The sequence below is a fragment of the Alligator sinensis genome, unplaced genomic scaffold (assembly GCF_000455745.1).
Source record: "Alligator sinensis unplaced genomic scaffold, ASM45574v1 scaffold862_1, whole genome shotgun sequence".
Taxonomy (NCBI): domain Eukaryota; kingdom Metazoa; phylum Chordata; order Crocodylia; family Alligatoridae; genus Alligator; species Alligator sinensis.
In genome coordinates this window covers 1830435-1844642 of record NW_005842066.1, presented here as the reverse complement: position 1 = coordinate 1844642, position 14208 = coordinate 1830435, and the positions used below count along the sequence as shown (strand labels likewise).

General features: G+C 41.1%; 1 protein-coding gene across 1 annotated transcript in view; it reads right to left on the bottom strand.

Moving 5' to 3' along the window:
- Positions 1-830: 830 nt before the first annotated feature.
- The window catches only part of DEPDC1B (DEP domain containing 1B), a 68347-nt gene continuing 54969 nt past the window's right edge, over positions 831-14208 (bottom strand). The window contains exons 9-12 of the mRNA XM_014519907.2: positions 11980-12146; positions 7348-7524; positions 3319-3504; positions 831-2401 (exon numbers count right to left, since the gene is read on the bottom strand). Of these exons, the coding sequence (XP_014375393.1) occupies positions 2240-2401; positions 3319-3504; positions 7348-7524; positions 11980-12146 (692 nt within the window). The 3' untranslated portion in view covers positions 831-2239. The remainder of the gene's footprint in view (positions 2402-3318; positions 3505-7347; positions 7525-11979; positions 12147-14208) is intronic.

The following is a 14208-nucleotide window of genomic DNA, read 5'->3' as shown; positions in this document are numbered from 1 at the left end:
GCTAGAGGCTGGGCTATGATGCTCACCAGCTCCTTGAGTACCCTGGGGTGAAGATTGTCAGGGCCAGCTGACTTGAAGGTATCCATGCTCGAAGCTAGCTGGAGTTCAGTTGCAGCCTTGGCTTTCCTGGTCTGCTCCCTACAGGACTGGACCAGTGCAGAATAATCCTCCTTGGAGGTGACTCCCATCCTCCATCCTTTGTAGGCCTTTCTTTTTAGCCTCAGGAGGTCTGCTAGGTCCCTGGAGAGCCAGGGGGGCTGCTGTGCCCTTCCAAGAAGAACAAACCAAAGTAACATGGGAATAAAGTCACTGCATATATACAAGAGACAATAGCAATTCAAAAGCATTTCCCATTTTAGTCATAATTATTATTTAAAAATTCCCAAGCTCATTTTCAAGGGAAAAAATATTACTAAAGCAAAAGTGTACCATAGTTACAAAGACAGATAGACACACACACACGAGAAGGAAGACAGAAAAGAAAAACCAGTTGTGGAAACCAGATGCCCTTAAGCAAAAACACAAAGCTAGATAAACACTTGTGAATGTGATAAACCAAAAGCTTTGTAATGTGTATGCTTCTATGTGTACCAAGCTAGTATGTTAGCAAAGCAAAACTAATGTTGAAGCATAACCACCTTCAGATTCTTGTAACTTCAAAATGGGAAGTTGTTTCAGACACCCACTATCTTTCACAGAGTCCACTCTGAAGATTCAACAGTATGTTGCCACTCTTTCAGAAGGGGTGTTTGTTAAAGCGATGACTATGATAAAAACCACTGCCTCTAAGTAATTATCTTAAAGTGTTAATGCTTTAATGACTGAAAAAAAAGCAGAAGTGCTTCCAGTTCACATACAAGTTGTATGTACAGTAGAATTCACTATACAGAGCAAATGTAAGTCCTCATTAAAAATCCTCAATTATTTGACAATTTTGTGATAAGCACCTCCCTTTTCACAGAATACAAAGCCTTTTATTTTTTCTGATTAATGAGAATAGTGGTTCTCAACCTTTTTTAGATTCCCTTTAACAGATTTTGAATGTGGCAGCAGCCCAGCTGAAAACCAGTTCTGCTGCCTCAGCCTCTCAGTACCCCTCAAATCAGGGTCTGCCAATGCTGGCTAAGTGCTCCACAAGCCTCCTGGCTGGCTAGACTGGGAAGGGCTGCAGCACAAGTGTGCCCTCTTCCTGCATTAGGATTATATGATAAGCCTAAAGTGGGCAAGAGAGCCTACTCTTGCAGCAGCCCTTCCTGGTTTGACCCTGCATGGCACTTCCTGGAAGTAGAGGCATGTAGGGTAGGTAGAACTAACACACATGCCTCTGATACTGGGGGAGCAGAGGGAGCCAGCCCAGCACATCCAGGTTCTTTTGCCTGCTTTAGGCTTATCAGATAAGCAGGAGGAACATGCATTCATGCAAGAGCCCTTCCTGTGTGGCTGTGCATGAGACACAGGGGGGTTTTTACTTCGCCGCAATGGCAGCGATCATGCTGCAGCACTCCTGAAAGGGTCTTGTGGCACCCCTAACGATAACCCCTAAATTAGATTACTGTCCAGCTTTGCATGGCAATATTCAGGAAGATCGTGTGAGAAATGCTTCAGGGCCTTGTCCTCCATCACAAAGGTCAATGGAACTTCAGTAGGCTAGACCAGGCCATCCTCTGCCATATGAGGGAAGAAATGAAGGGCAAGTTTTGCACACAACTGAAATCAACATTACAAAGTACGTACAAAGTACATCAAGGGCATTATGCTACCCAGCCAGCAAGGCAGTACCAGATCCAGTGTTTCAAGTTCATTCAAGTATATACAGCATCTTGACCCCTGGTGCATGTCAATTACAAACAAATATAACCTAGTTTACACAATACAGTATCTTTTCAAGAAAAATACTAGTGACCAGTAATCAACTGTACATTAACTATGTAAAAAAATACACATCTAAAAAGTTTGAAACAACAACTACAAACAAGCCAATTTTGTCCCCCATTCCCATTGATATGGGTCAACCATCTCATTCTTTAACAGTAACATGAATTAGAAATGATTTACAATACTGATGATGGCTCAACAAAGCACGCCCCCCGCCACACACACACATTTACCTTTATAACCTTTTCCACTCTTAGCAAAGTTTTTTTCCAGTAGTTAAACTGCTCTTTAGTTCCTTTTTGCACAAGATCTATCCTACTGATGATATGCCAAGATACAGTTTGTTAATGACCATAAGGATGAATTACATCCGAAAGCTTCTAGTTCTTTGAAATGGTTGAAAAGGTTTCTTTAAAGCCCACATCAGCAGCTGTGATTTCTGTTTAGATTTTTCAGGAAACAGCACTGCTTCAGTTTCAGAAGTAGGGAATCGTTCTTTATATACTTCAGGGTAGGATTTCTGAAACTAGAAAAGAAGTACAGTTCAGAGAACACAACCAAAAGGCTGAATTCAGCCACTGGAAAATATATTAGAAAAAAAGAAAGTATGTAATCTGTTACATAGCCTAGGGCAAAGATGCCTTCTTGGGGCTCACAGTCTATAGCAGTATATCTAAAAATGTGATGTTCTTTTTCCATATTGGAAAAGAAAACCTCTTCTTTGAACAACTGAGAAATTAAAGTAAAATTTCAAATCTCTAAGAGTGTCTAGACTCAAAACCTTCTCTTCCTCTAGAGAACTGAAGTCTATAGTTTGATGCAGCATTTTATTACAAAAGTCTTACAATCTTAAAACTATACAGAAATACATTTCTACCTTTTAATCATATTACTTTATCAGCCTAATAGTTGAACAAACAATATTTCACTTGAAGAACTAGAAATACAACTGGGAGTTGAGTTCTTCGAGATAATGTGAATGCATATGGACATGACAAATATAACCTCTGAACATATCCTGTTTGGAACCATATTTTTTCAAATGTTAAAACGTTACAAGATATTGGATCTACACTACACTTTCATGTTTATTTGTGTGCGCGTGGCAGTGGGAGAAGGGATGGGGTCATTTTTAATGATTTACCCCTAAATGAAACCAGCAGTAAAATTCTAGTGTGTTAGCTCAACTTCATCTGGGATAGGAGGGTGAGACAAAAAAAGTAATAGCAAATTCCTCTGAACCATGGCTTGCCAGCACCCCACTCCTTTACTGTGTCTTGTTTCTCCACACCAAAGCCTAAGCAGAAGCCAACGATGGTAATCTTTACACACACACACACACACACACACACACACACACACACACACACACACACACACACACACACACACACACAGAGTTGGAAAGGAAAACAGCCCAGGATTTTGGAGAATTTTCTTCACCTGTTTCAGTTTCTTCTTCTTGTCTTTGATGGATATTTCTTTATTCATTGCAATTTCTTCTAACAAAGCGGCCAGTGGTTCCTGAGAGCCATTTGCTCGTTGATACTCAAACTCATCTGTACTAATTTGATGACAAAATGATGGAGCAAGAAAAGTTGCATCAGTGTCAGCTCCTGCATATTTTATCTGAAGGAGAGAGAGAGAAAACTGCTATATTTTCAAGACGAAAGTTGGCAAAATTATCCTTGTTTGAGGGAAACAGGGGAGTCAACAGCTCTCAGTTCTGTTGCCATCTTTTTACTGCTGATTTGCTGGTCCCTGTGGTCTTCAACAAGAAACATGCTGATGCTTCAGTTTGGCCAGACCCTTCTTAACAGAAATACAGAATTAATAACTATTTTACTAGAAGATAGGGGGGGGGAGAGAGAGAGAGAGGGAGAGGGAGAGGGAGAGGGAGAGGGAGAACAATGGCACTTGTGGGGAAAACTGACAAAGTTGTTAGGAAACTGGAAAGGCTGGGAGAAAACTGGTAAGAGCCAGAGGAGTGAAGTTAGCACAAAGATCCTGTTGGCTGGCTAAAGGAAGCAGGGAATAGTTATGGAGCTCCTACTTTAACTGAATATCACCCTAAAAGTGCCATGTAAGACAAGGCTCCTCTCTTTAGAAAAGCTGCACTGATGGCCTAGAGAGTAGTCTATGAATGTGCACACTGCACAGATAAATTTGGTTGTCTCTAGTTGTTGTTACCTTTGATGCTTTCTGTTTCTAGCACCATCTTATGAATATAAAGGAACTCAGAATATTGCATCTCCCTGCATTCAAATGATAATAAGGGCACTGAGAGCCTTGGCTGAAAGATGACAGTAGAGAACTATGTTATTATGCCAACACCAAAAAAGTCAAAACCATACAAAAACATTGACCCTGTAATTCAGGGGCGATCAGCATTGCAGCGTGGGTGTCACAAGTGGCACGGGCAGCCTGTGTGTGGCATGCAGCAAATAGGGCAGAGGTCAGAAAGCAAAGCAGCAACTTGGTCAGGGAGCACAAAGCTGAGCAACAGATCAGCTAAGGGAAAGAAGCTGGAGTGGCATCAGGGAGGGTGTAAGGTTAATTTGCGGCACACCTGCCAAAAAGGTTGGCTCCCACTGCTGTAACTTTATATGGACTGTTTCAAAATCAGTTATAAGAACCTGACACATTTGTAACTGTTTACCTGCAAGCACACAAACGGATTTAATCAGGTCTTTTTTCCTCCCCCTCACTTTTGATGCGTTCGTTGTTCAGGGAATCCTCTCTGATCCTTTTGGATAGGGCGGGATATAAATCTAATAAAAATTTTTCATGTGTGTATATATATACACACACACACACACACACACACAGAGCAACTAAGTAAAAATCGCTAGCCTAAAAGCATATCAAAATGATAAATAAATCAAATTATATTGTTATGATAGGAAAGTAGGGAAGGGTGGCACCTTAGAGGCTAACTTGTTCAAAGAAGCATTATTCATAGGCAGCTTAGATGCAATGGGTTGTTGCCTATTAAAGCTTTGCCTTTACTTCTGCCTGACTTCAGACTAACATGACTAGCCATGTCCGTACCACTGGGATGAGGAAAAATGAAGAGATCTGTATGCCAAACAGGTACCAATAAAACACTCCAGTCATTTATGAAAAACAATCCAAACTGATCTAACACATGCATATATATGTATCACATTACAGTATGATACAGCCAGTTTACAGCTTTATAGACAGACAAATAGTAGAAGGAATCATGTGATCTTAAATACTACTACATTTCTACATGTGTACACTGAAGTGGAGAACTTTCAATCCATCCACAGCTATGCCAGTTATTAAAAGGAATCATATTTAAAGATTTTTAATATTAGCCATAAAACCAGACTGAGAAGTTGTTACGATACAAGGGTGATGTGCATTCAAGTCTCATCCTTGCTTCACTTCCAAATAGGTAATGAACAATTCAGCAAAGAAAAGCAGCATAGGATTCTGCAGCTGAGTTGTAGGAATAGAGTGACAGGTAGTGGCTTGTAACATAAAAACCAGTAAGAATCAAGCATTTTTCTTGCCTGTGTTTTAGATTCCTTACTGCAAGTCATTTCTGTAGTATTATACTGCAGTTGTAAGACAAACTGCTCACAAAGATTTTCCTAACTGAAGAGGCTCCTATAAGAAGCATGCCCAGATGATACGTTGGGAGTAGATCAAGGGAAATAAAGACTTTACAAAAGCAGCATTAAATCAGAGGTTATTGTCTTCAACAAGTTTGGACAGGAGACAAGATCACAGAAGACATGGGAGGATAAAATGTTTCAGTGGAAGCTTTCTTTCTTTATAAAAATGTTTAAACACAGATATATTTATGCTGTGCAATGCATTGCCAACTACACGTCCCGAGTTAGCTAATTCAAATACCAGAACCAGTGTAGTCATGTTAGCATACAGCTCTGTCTAGACTAAATACACCCTACTTGTTTAGAGCTAGCACATGACTCTACACAACATAGAATTATGCAGTACAGACCTACTCCTTATCTCTACAGAGACTTAAAAAAAATCATCAAAAGAAAATGTCTGGATAAAACTACAAAACTGCTACTATAAAACTAATAGGTTACTGAATCTCTGACCAGAATTTTTAAATATCAGTTTACTGGCACAGATGATGGAAGAGAATCATTTTTTTGGAAAGACACAGGACACTATATCATATTTAGCTCTTGACCTTCTGAAGTGGAACTAGCTCAGAAGGAGAGAGAAGAAAGTGAAGTTTCCTTCCAAAGTGTAAAGGCTTGCGAGTCAACTAATTTACATAATCACTTTAGCTGTGTATGGAGGATTTGTCTGCCAAACTGGAAAAAGTTCTTCCTGTCTCCACCCTGAACAAGGTATGTTAGATATGACTGCATGAGTCCAACGGTTCTTTTGTGGTTGGCCTATGAGGATTTTCATTCCTGATGAAGAAGCAGGTTATCAAATGTATAGGAATCTTCAGGTGCTTTCTCTGGAAGACTCAAATACCTCACCCCTCTTCCTCAAAATAAGACTACCCTTAGCTATGGTTACTTCTAACTAAGAACATTATTTTCCTTAAACATTTTACTTTTCCTTTCTTACCCTTCTAGAATTGGCATACCCATGCGGGACATAGAGATAAAATTGTCGTCTTCATAACTGTGGATTTTGATGGGGTGTACCAGTCCTCCTGCGTGGACTTATGTCTGGAGGTTCTGTACTAGAGGGTCTTGTCCCTCTTGTCATGGTCATTAATCACCATCTTTGGGGTCAAGAAGGAATTTTACCCCAGTCAGCTTAGTAGGGACTCTGGGTTTTTGCCTTCCTCTGTAGCAGGCGGACATGGCCCTCTTCCTGGGATCTCTTGAGCATTTACTGACAACCTTTACAGCAGCAGGATGCTGGCTGCCACAGTCCCGCTGCTTTGTGGCAGGTTAGGGTGTTAGGACTTGTGTTGTGTCAGCTGACTGTAGTTTTACTAAGAGGTTAGATAATATATTTCTATAGGATAGTTTGGATAAGGATGATCCTGCCTCAAGTAGGGGTTTGTATTAAATAAACTTTGCAGGTCCCTTCCAGCCCTACTTCTCTATGATTATCTGAGGCATCAAACTTGGTCACCCTTTCAGCCCATCTATGTATGTGGTTTGGCTAGAAGCCAATTCTTAGTTAAAAATGATGAAAGAGGTCAGTTAGAAGCATTTAAGAACTTTACTAGGAGCCAAGTCCCAGTCCCTATGTTTCATTAGTTATGCCTGCCAAGGGCTTTAGTCTTTCCCTGCATAGTTACTGTGCCTTAAATACCCTTCTTAGTGTTAATAATAGGTTATAAACATATTTTATCAACAGCAGCAATTCAGTCGCTCAGTATGCAGTGCCTAGAATACTAGACAGTTAGCAAAAGCTGACAGATCTGTCATATTTTTGAGAACTGACAGGGTAATTTTTATCTCAGAACAGGAGAAATACTCTTATTAGTCCCACCTGCACTCTCCGGAGATGTCCTACGTGCTCCTCTATGGAAATTTGTAAGGAGGAAGGGATGTTCAAGATCTCATCATAATTGTCCATGAGGAACATTACTAGTTTAGCAGCAAGCAATTCATCCAAATCCACTTCATCCTTAGAGCAGAGAATGCAATGAGAAAAAGCTTGAACCATCTGAAAGAAAAAGAAACCAAAAATTATCATTACATGCAATTTTCCCCACGTACAAGAAATATAAATAAATGGTGTTGTAATTGTTCTCTTTTAGAAAAGAGCAATCTTCAGCAAAGCCACAAAATCAGCACAATCCTGATAAAAGCCAGTACCATGTACAATGAAAATGTTCAGGTTGACTTAAAATATATCCTTTGTTCCAGTGCAGTTATATATTCTCAGTCTGAACTAAAAGTCATGCTACCTGAAAATAGACTTTGTTACTGCTAACACTTGAAAAGATAACCATTTCACCCAGGATTTCCAGCAAGATTTAAACAAGAGGACTATTTCATTACAACAGAATGCACAAGGCTGAGTTTCCTAATCAAATGCTCAATTTTTATTAAGAAAGAAAATACATTCAAAGTAAGTATAAAAGGATTTTAAGCAGCTGTTCATCTTCATGTCATTTTAGACAAAAAAAACATATCGGAACTTGTTAGACACAGATGCAAGTTAGAATAGTAAAATCTGTTAATCTGTCACACTGAGGGGATTGGTAACACTGACTAATCATCCATAAATAAGAGATTAAATCACTCGTTAGACATTTTCAACTTTGAGAGATATATTTTGCTTGCCATTTTGTGGCACAGTAAAGAATTTTCTTCATTAAAAATAATATCAAAAAAATCAATATTACGAAATATCAAGGTGCAAAACTAAAAAAATACATCTCTGACTGGCTGAGTGAGAATTATATGATTATACAGATAAAGGATTAATGTAAAATTCCTTGCATCAAAAATTTAGAATGCTCATGTTATAAAATTACTCAATTATGACAGAGTAAAATAATCAGGCAAAATTTTTTCTTTGCACTCTTACATGCAGCCATCATGAAAACAGAAGACAATTCTACAAAATGTAATGGTTGACAATGTACATCTTGCTGAGCCATTAAAAGCTGAGGCATAGTCAATGTTTTGCAAGCATCAGCTAACTGAACAGGTGTTATGGAGGGCTCATGATAGTAACCTTTAAGTCAACTAATTACCAGGAAAACTAATTACTGCATAAGGTTGTACACTTCAAAATTACTAATTATGCTTTAACGGATGAAGTATTAGCCAAAGGACTAATCAAAAGGACTCTGGCAAGGATTCAGTGTGCCAGCTAGTCACTGTGGGTCTTACAAGTTCTCAGTGACCAGTTATTGCAACTGCAGTGAAATTGTATTAATTGGTTGTTTGTTTTTTGCTCTTCAGGCATTTTATATATTCTGAATACAACTGGCAAAATGGGATGTTAGTGCTCTTCCATGCACAGTAGTTATTACCTCTTTGACTGAGGCATTAAAAAAATTGGTACAGAATCCACATATGGGAGACGTCGCATCTCTAAAATATCAGCATGTTAGAAAGTTGCTGTTTGATTAAATGAATCTTTGTCATCTGTGTCTTAATAAAATATATGTGAATCATGTGACTTGGCACTAATATGTTGCTACCAGTGACAACACTAGAAAAAATACTGCAGAAAGACCGTTGGAAAAAAACAAGATATTATAAAAAACAGTCCTTAAAAAAGAAAACATTTTCAGAGCTGAGCAGTAATATTCAGACATTTTCCAGTGGATTAGAACCAAGCAAATCAAATTCCGGCCTCAGTGTATTCAACAATATTCCGTTAACTTTTACCCTCTCTGCCTTCATATACTGTTCATCTGCAGTTTCTGAAAAAGAGAAGGATTACTAGTCATCACCCGCCACTCCTATAACTTCTCTCCACAACAGGCCTCCCAACTCCTAGTGTATGGCTGAGCAGCAAACTATTTATCCATTTCTTTCCTCGAACACTTCTTCTGCAGCAAAGCCTCATGGCCAAATCCACCTTTTATATATCTGATATAACTTAGTAAATCATGACCTTTAATAGTAGCTAATTGGTACTTTATTCAGTAGCAACAGGAAAGGTTTTCTTGCTGTGAAATGCACAGAAAAAGAAATAGTGTCTCAGAAGAATCAAATCTAAATAAATTGTTTGTCACAGTTTCTTTCATGCAGAAATCACTACGGCCAATTTAATTAAAAACAACTTTGATGCTGTCAAAGACTAAGTCTTGCTGCTATGTCTGTCACCCACTTCTATAGGAATGATACACTGATTTAGTTTTTGAAAAATAATAGAATTTCTGAATTGCAATATCAGTCACCTTCTCTACAACTAAAGTAAACTACTGCACTCTGTTTGCCATCACATTCCTGGTGCATTTTATTTTGCATACATAACCCTTCTATACTGGAAAGCAGTAACAAGGGCCAGGTTCATATATAGGAACATAAACTTTTAAAACAAATTTTAACTGGCCATGCTAACGTTAACAGCCGTCCCCACTTGCAAGCAATGTTAACACTAAACCAGGGCTTATTAAAGGGGAACTGGAAGCAAATACAACCTCGAAGAAAAGTTCAGCTATTAAAAATATTAGCTGAATCCTGAAACTGTTAATAGTATCAGTCACTGGCAAACAAACCCAGGGAAGCTACCACCTAGCCCACTTAGTTGGGAAGGAAGACTTACCCAGGGCTGCCATCTAGGGCAGGGGTGGGCAATTATTTTGGGCAGAGGGCCACTTACTGAGTTTTGGAAAGCCATCAAGGGCCGCATGACAGGCAGCCTAGGGCAGATTAATACAAAATTTAGAAAATTAATAGGAGCCCACGGGCCAGATAGAATGGCCTGGCAGGCTGTATCTGGCCCCCGGGCCGCATTTTGCCCACCCCTGATCTAGGGGCTCTACTAGCTACACAAGCCAACAGCAGCGGGTGCTTAGTACTAGGGCTGTGCAAAACAGCACTGTTTCGTTTTGACTTCCATTTCGCCATTTTGAAGAGACAGTGTTTTGTTTTGTCATTTTGTTTCAAAGCACTGTTCCATTTCGTTTCATCAACACTGTTTTGCTGTTTCGACATTTCACCCATAAGCTATAAATGGGGAATTATGACAATGCCTAAAACTTTGTCATTTCTTGCCTGATTCAGATGAAAGTTGCAGGGATGGTAGCCCCTTCTGAGGGCATAAAGTCTGCTACATTTCAAGGAGATAGGTACAGAGGTTTCTGAGAAACGGCACCTCAAAACTGTTCAAAGCAAAACTCGTGACACTTGCCGGCACCGGCAGCCTCCTCTCATTCTACACACAGAACTGGGACCTGCACCCCCCAGGAGGACTGCGGGGCTGTGCTGAACTCCTCCTAGGGGTGCAGCCCCCGGATCTGTGCACCAGATGGGAGGAGGCTGCCACTACCACCTGGGACCAGTGTTGGGCTCAGCCCGTGCCCAGCGCTGGGGAAGATTGCTGCTGCTGCTGACCCCAGGCAGCAGTGGCAGCCTCCTCTCACACAGCGTGTAGATCCAGAGGCCCTCACCCCCAGGAGGAGCCCAGCACAGCCCCACAGACCTCCTGGGGGCGTGGGCCCTTGGATATGCATGCCAGATGAGAGGAGGCTGCCACTACCACCTGGGACCGCCGCTGAACCAAGTAAGCCCGGCTTCAAAACTCGAAATGTTTCGAGTGCCCTCGTTTCGTTTCGAAGCTGTTTCAAAGCCCTTTGCTTCATTTCGATTTCGCTGCTTTGAGCTTGAAATGCATTGAAACAAAACACCCAGCAAAATTTCACACAGCCCTAGTGTTTAGTAGCAAGGCCCACTCTAGAGGACCCTGATGCTCCTCACTGCCAGGGACTGCTGCTGTGCTCCAGGGTCTCTACCATCTTTGCCAGCCAAAATAGCAAGTGCTAGGTGGGGAGGCCTTCACTGGAGTTTGTCACTGGTGCTAGGGATCACTGCTCTAGCCAGAGGGAATCACTGCTGGGGATTACTGCTCTGGCCACCGCCACCAAGAGTTACCCTGCTCTTTTAGATCCTGTCCTGGTCACTGCAGGCTAAGAGACTTTAAGCAATTTTTGCTATGTGCGTCAGGCTTCCACCTGCATGCACTATAAGGTCTCATGCTTATAAAGATTTTCTCTTTAAATAGCTGATGAGCCAAATGACCAGCCAAGAAATGACTTCTGCCTGAAATCTCTCCTGTTCCACCACACACACATATACCCACCCACCCTCCTACTGCAGATCTCTGCACCTTTGCCAATGGGAAGCTATGCAACATTTGCAGGCCTACAAAATTCACAGTTTTGGAAGGGAGGGCTGGTGGGATCCATCTTCCCTTTACAATTGCACACTTTAACCTCAACAGTAAAACCTAGGCCCCAAAACAGTAAAAGACAGGTGCAGCAGCCCCCAAACATCTAAATATGCATATTAAGGAGGGTATACAGAGAAAGAATACACAAAGTTCCCCTTACAGAACACAACCATAGCTGAATATGCTCAACAAATGGTATATGTGCAACCTAAACAAAAGATTTTGTAAGCCTAGTTAGATTTTCCACACTAGAAATAGACCTACCAATGTTCTGGTACTAGCTGTATCAGAAAGAGGTGGCAAATCCTTGTTGAGGCTGATCCTTGCCATCATCCTCACCAGTAACTGTAGTTTTTTCCGATTTTCTGGTGGCAGCAGAAGACAGGACACCTGAAAAGCTTCAATAGCTTTTTTGTTTTTATGTAGCAGACCTGGATTAAAAGAGGGACAGACGCTTAACTACCTTTCCCTTTAAGCATTTCCCTTAAGAATACATACCTAAATCTATTTCCCATATTTTCCTACCACACATTTGACACTGAGTTCCATCACCCCAAATTAAGCAATTCCTATAGCAGAAGGAACCAGTGTTATTTCCTCTTATGCACCTGTTCAACATATCATAAAGCTCTTCCCAGCGACTGGAAAATAAAGAATGAACACATTTCTCAGCCATAGCCCATTGATGTGAAGCAGGAAAGGGGCGGGGGGGAGGGGGAGAGTCACTATCTGGGTATCTGTGGATGAAAAGAGGACCCATCAATACAATTCATCCTGTAACTTTTCATGCTTTCCCAGCCTGGGTCATGTATGAGATTTAAAAAATAACCACCAGAAGGAAAAGTAAAAGACTGAAGAATCTAACTAAATTCAAATGACAAACAATTTATTTGTACAAACTGTAAATACCTATATAAAATAAGTTCTGAAACACAGACTATACCTTCTAAAACTAGACAGAAACAGATTTAAGCTCCAGTAACAAACTCTAAAAGGCAGCACTATATAATAATGCAGGAAGAAGCTGATGATTTAATGTTTCTTGATGAACCAATTTGCAAAGTAAAATTTTTGAAAAAGTGATATATCACTTTTACAGGTCAACAGTATTAAAACTTTGAATTAACTGGCACTTAAGGCATATCTACACTGCCTCCAGACTGCAGTAAGGAGAACCACAGCTAAGCATATGCTAAGTTGTTTTCAAACTTCCTAAGGTTATAGAGAATCCTAGAATCAGAGTAGTAGGGCTTGAAGGGATCCCTAGAGGGCATTTAATCCAACCGCCTGCCTAAGGCAGCATCATTCCTATCCAAACAATCCTATACAATCCATAATTTAAAACCTCTGCATAAGACTACCATCAACCCTGACAACACAGGCCTAACACCCTAACCTGTCACAGATAAAGCAGGACAGCCATAGTAACCAATGTCCTCCTTCTATGAAATATTGTCAATATATTATTCAAGAGATCCCAGGTAGAACCATGACCACCCCCTTCTCCCCCAGCTACAGAGGAAGGCAAAAAAAACCCACAATCCATACCAATCTGACCATAGGGTAAAATTCCTTCCTAACCCCAAATATGGTGATCAGTTTGACCCTGAGCAGAGGAGCAAGACCCCCTAGCCAGAAACCTCCAGCTTTGGTCCCAGCAGGAACACTGGCATACCCCAATCAAAGTCCCCAGCCTTGGCTGCAGCCAAGACCCAATGCCTCCGAGGAAGGCTTAGAAACACCCCGGCACATGCAGCAGCAAGTGGGCATAGGGCCAATCAGCAAAGCCCAGAAGCATGGAAGATGCACATTGTAGAACATAGGTATAGCTATGCCTAGATCAGGGGTCCCTAACCAGTCAATCCTGATCAACTAGTCAATCGGGGAGCCTCTTTTAGTCATCCTGGGCTGGGCGCTAGGGCTGTGCAAAACTTCTCCAGGTGTTTTGTTTCGAAGATGTTTTGATGCGTTTCAAACTTGAAACAACAAAATATAAATGAAACAAGAGGCTTTGAAATGAGGGCACTGGAAATGTTTCGAAAGTTTCAAAACATTTTGAGTTTCGAAGCTGGGCTTGCTGCAGCTAAACAGAAACTAAGGAGAAGGAGCGGGAAGGGGAAGGACTGCTCTGATATTGACATCTAGCTCCCTGTTCGATTCCCCAGCTCTCTGATAATTTCTCCAGCTGTTTCCAGGGGACACAGGCCCCTGATCTGTTCACAGGGTTCCAGCAGGCTGCCGCGGAAACTGTAGTCATAGATTTCATAGACATTAGGGCTGGAAGGGACCTCAGAAGATCATCGAGTCCAGCCCCCTGCCCAAAGGGCAGGAAGTCAGCTGCGGTCATAGGATCCCAGCAACATAAGCATCCAGTTTGCTCTTGAAGGTGTTCAATGTAGGCACTTGAACCACCTCCGGTGGCAGGCTGTTCCAGACCTTGGGGGCTCGGACAGTAAAGAAATTCTTCCTTATGTCCAGCCTGAAACGGTCTTG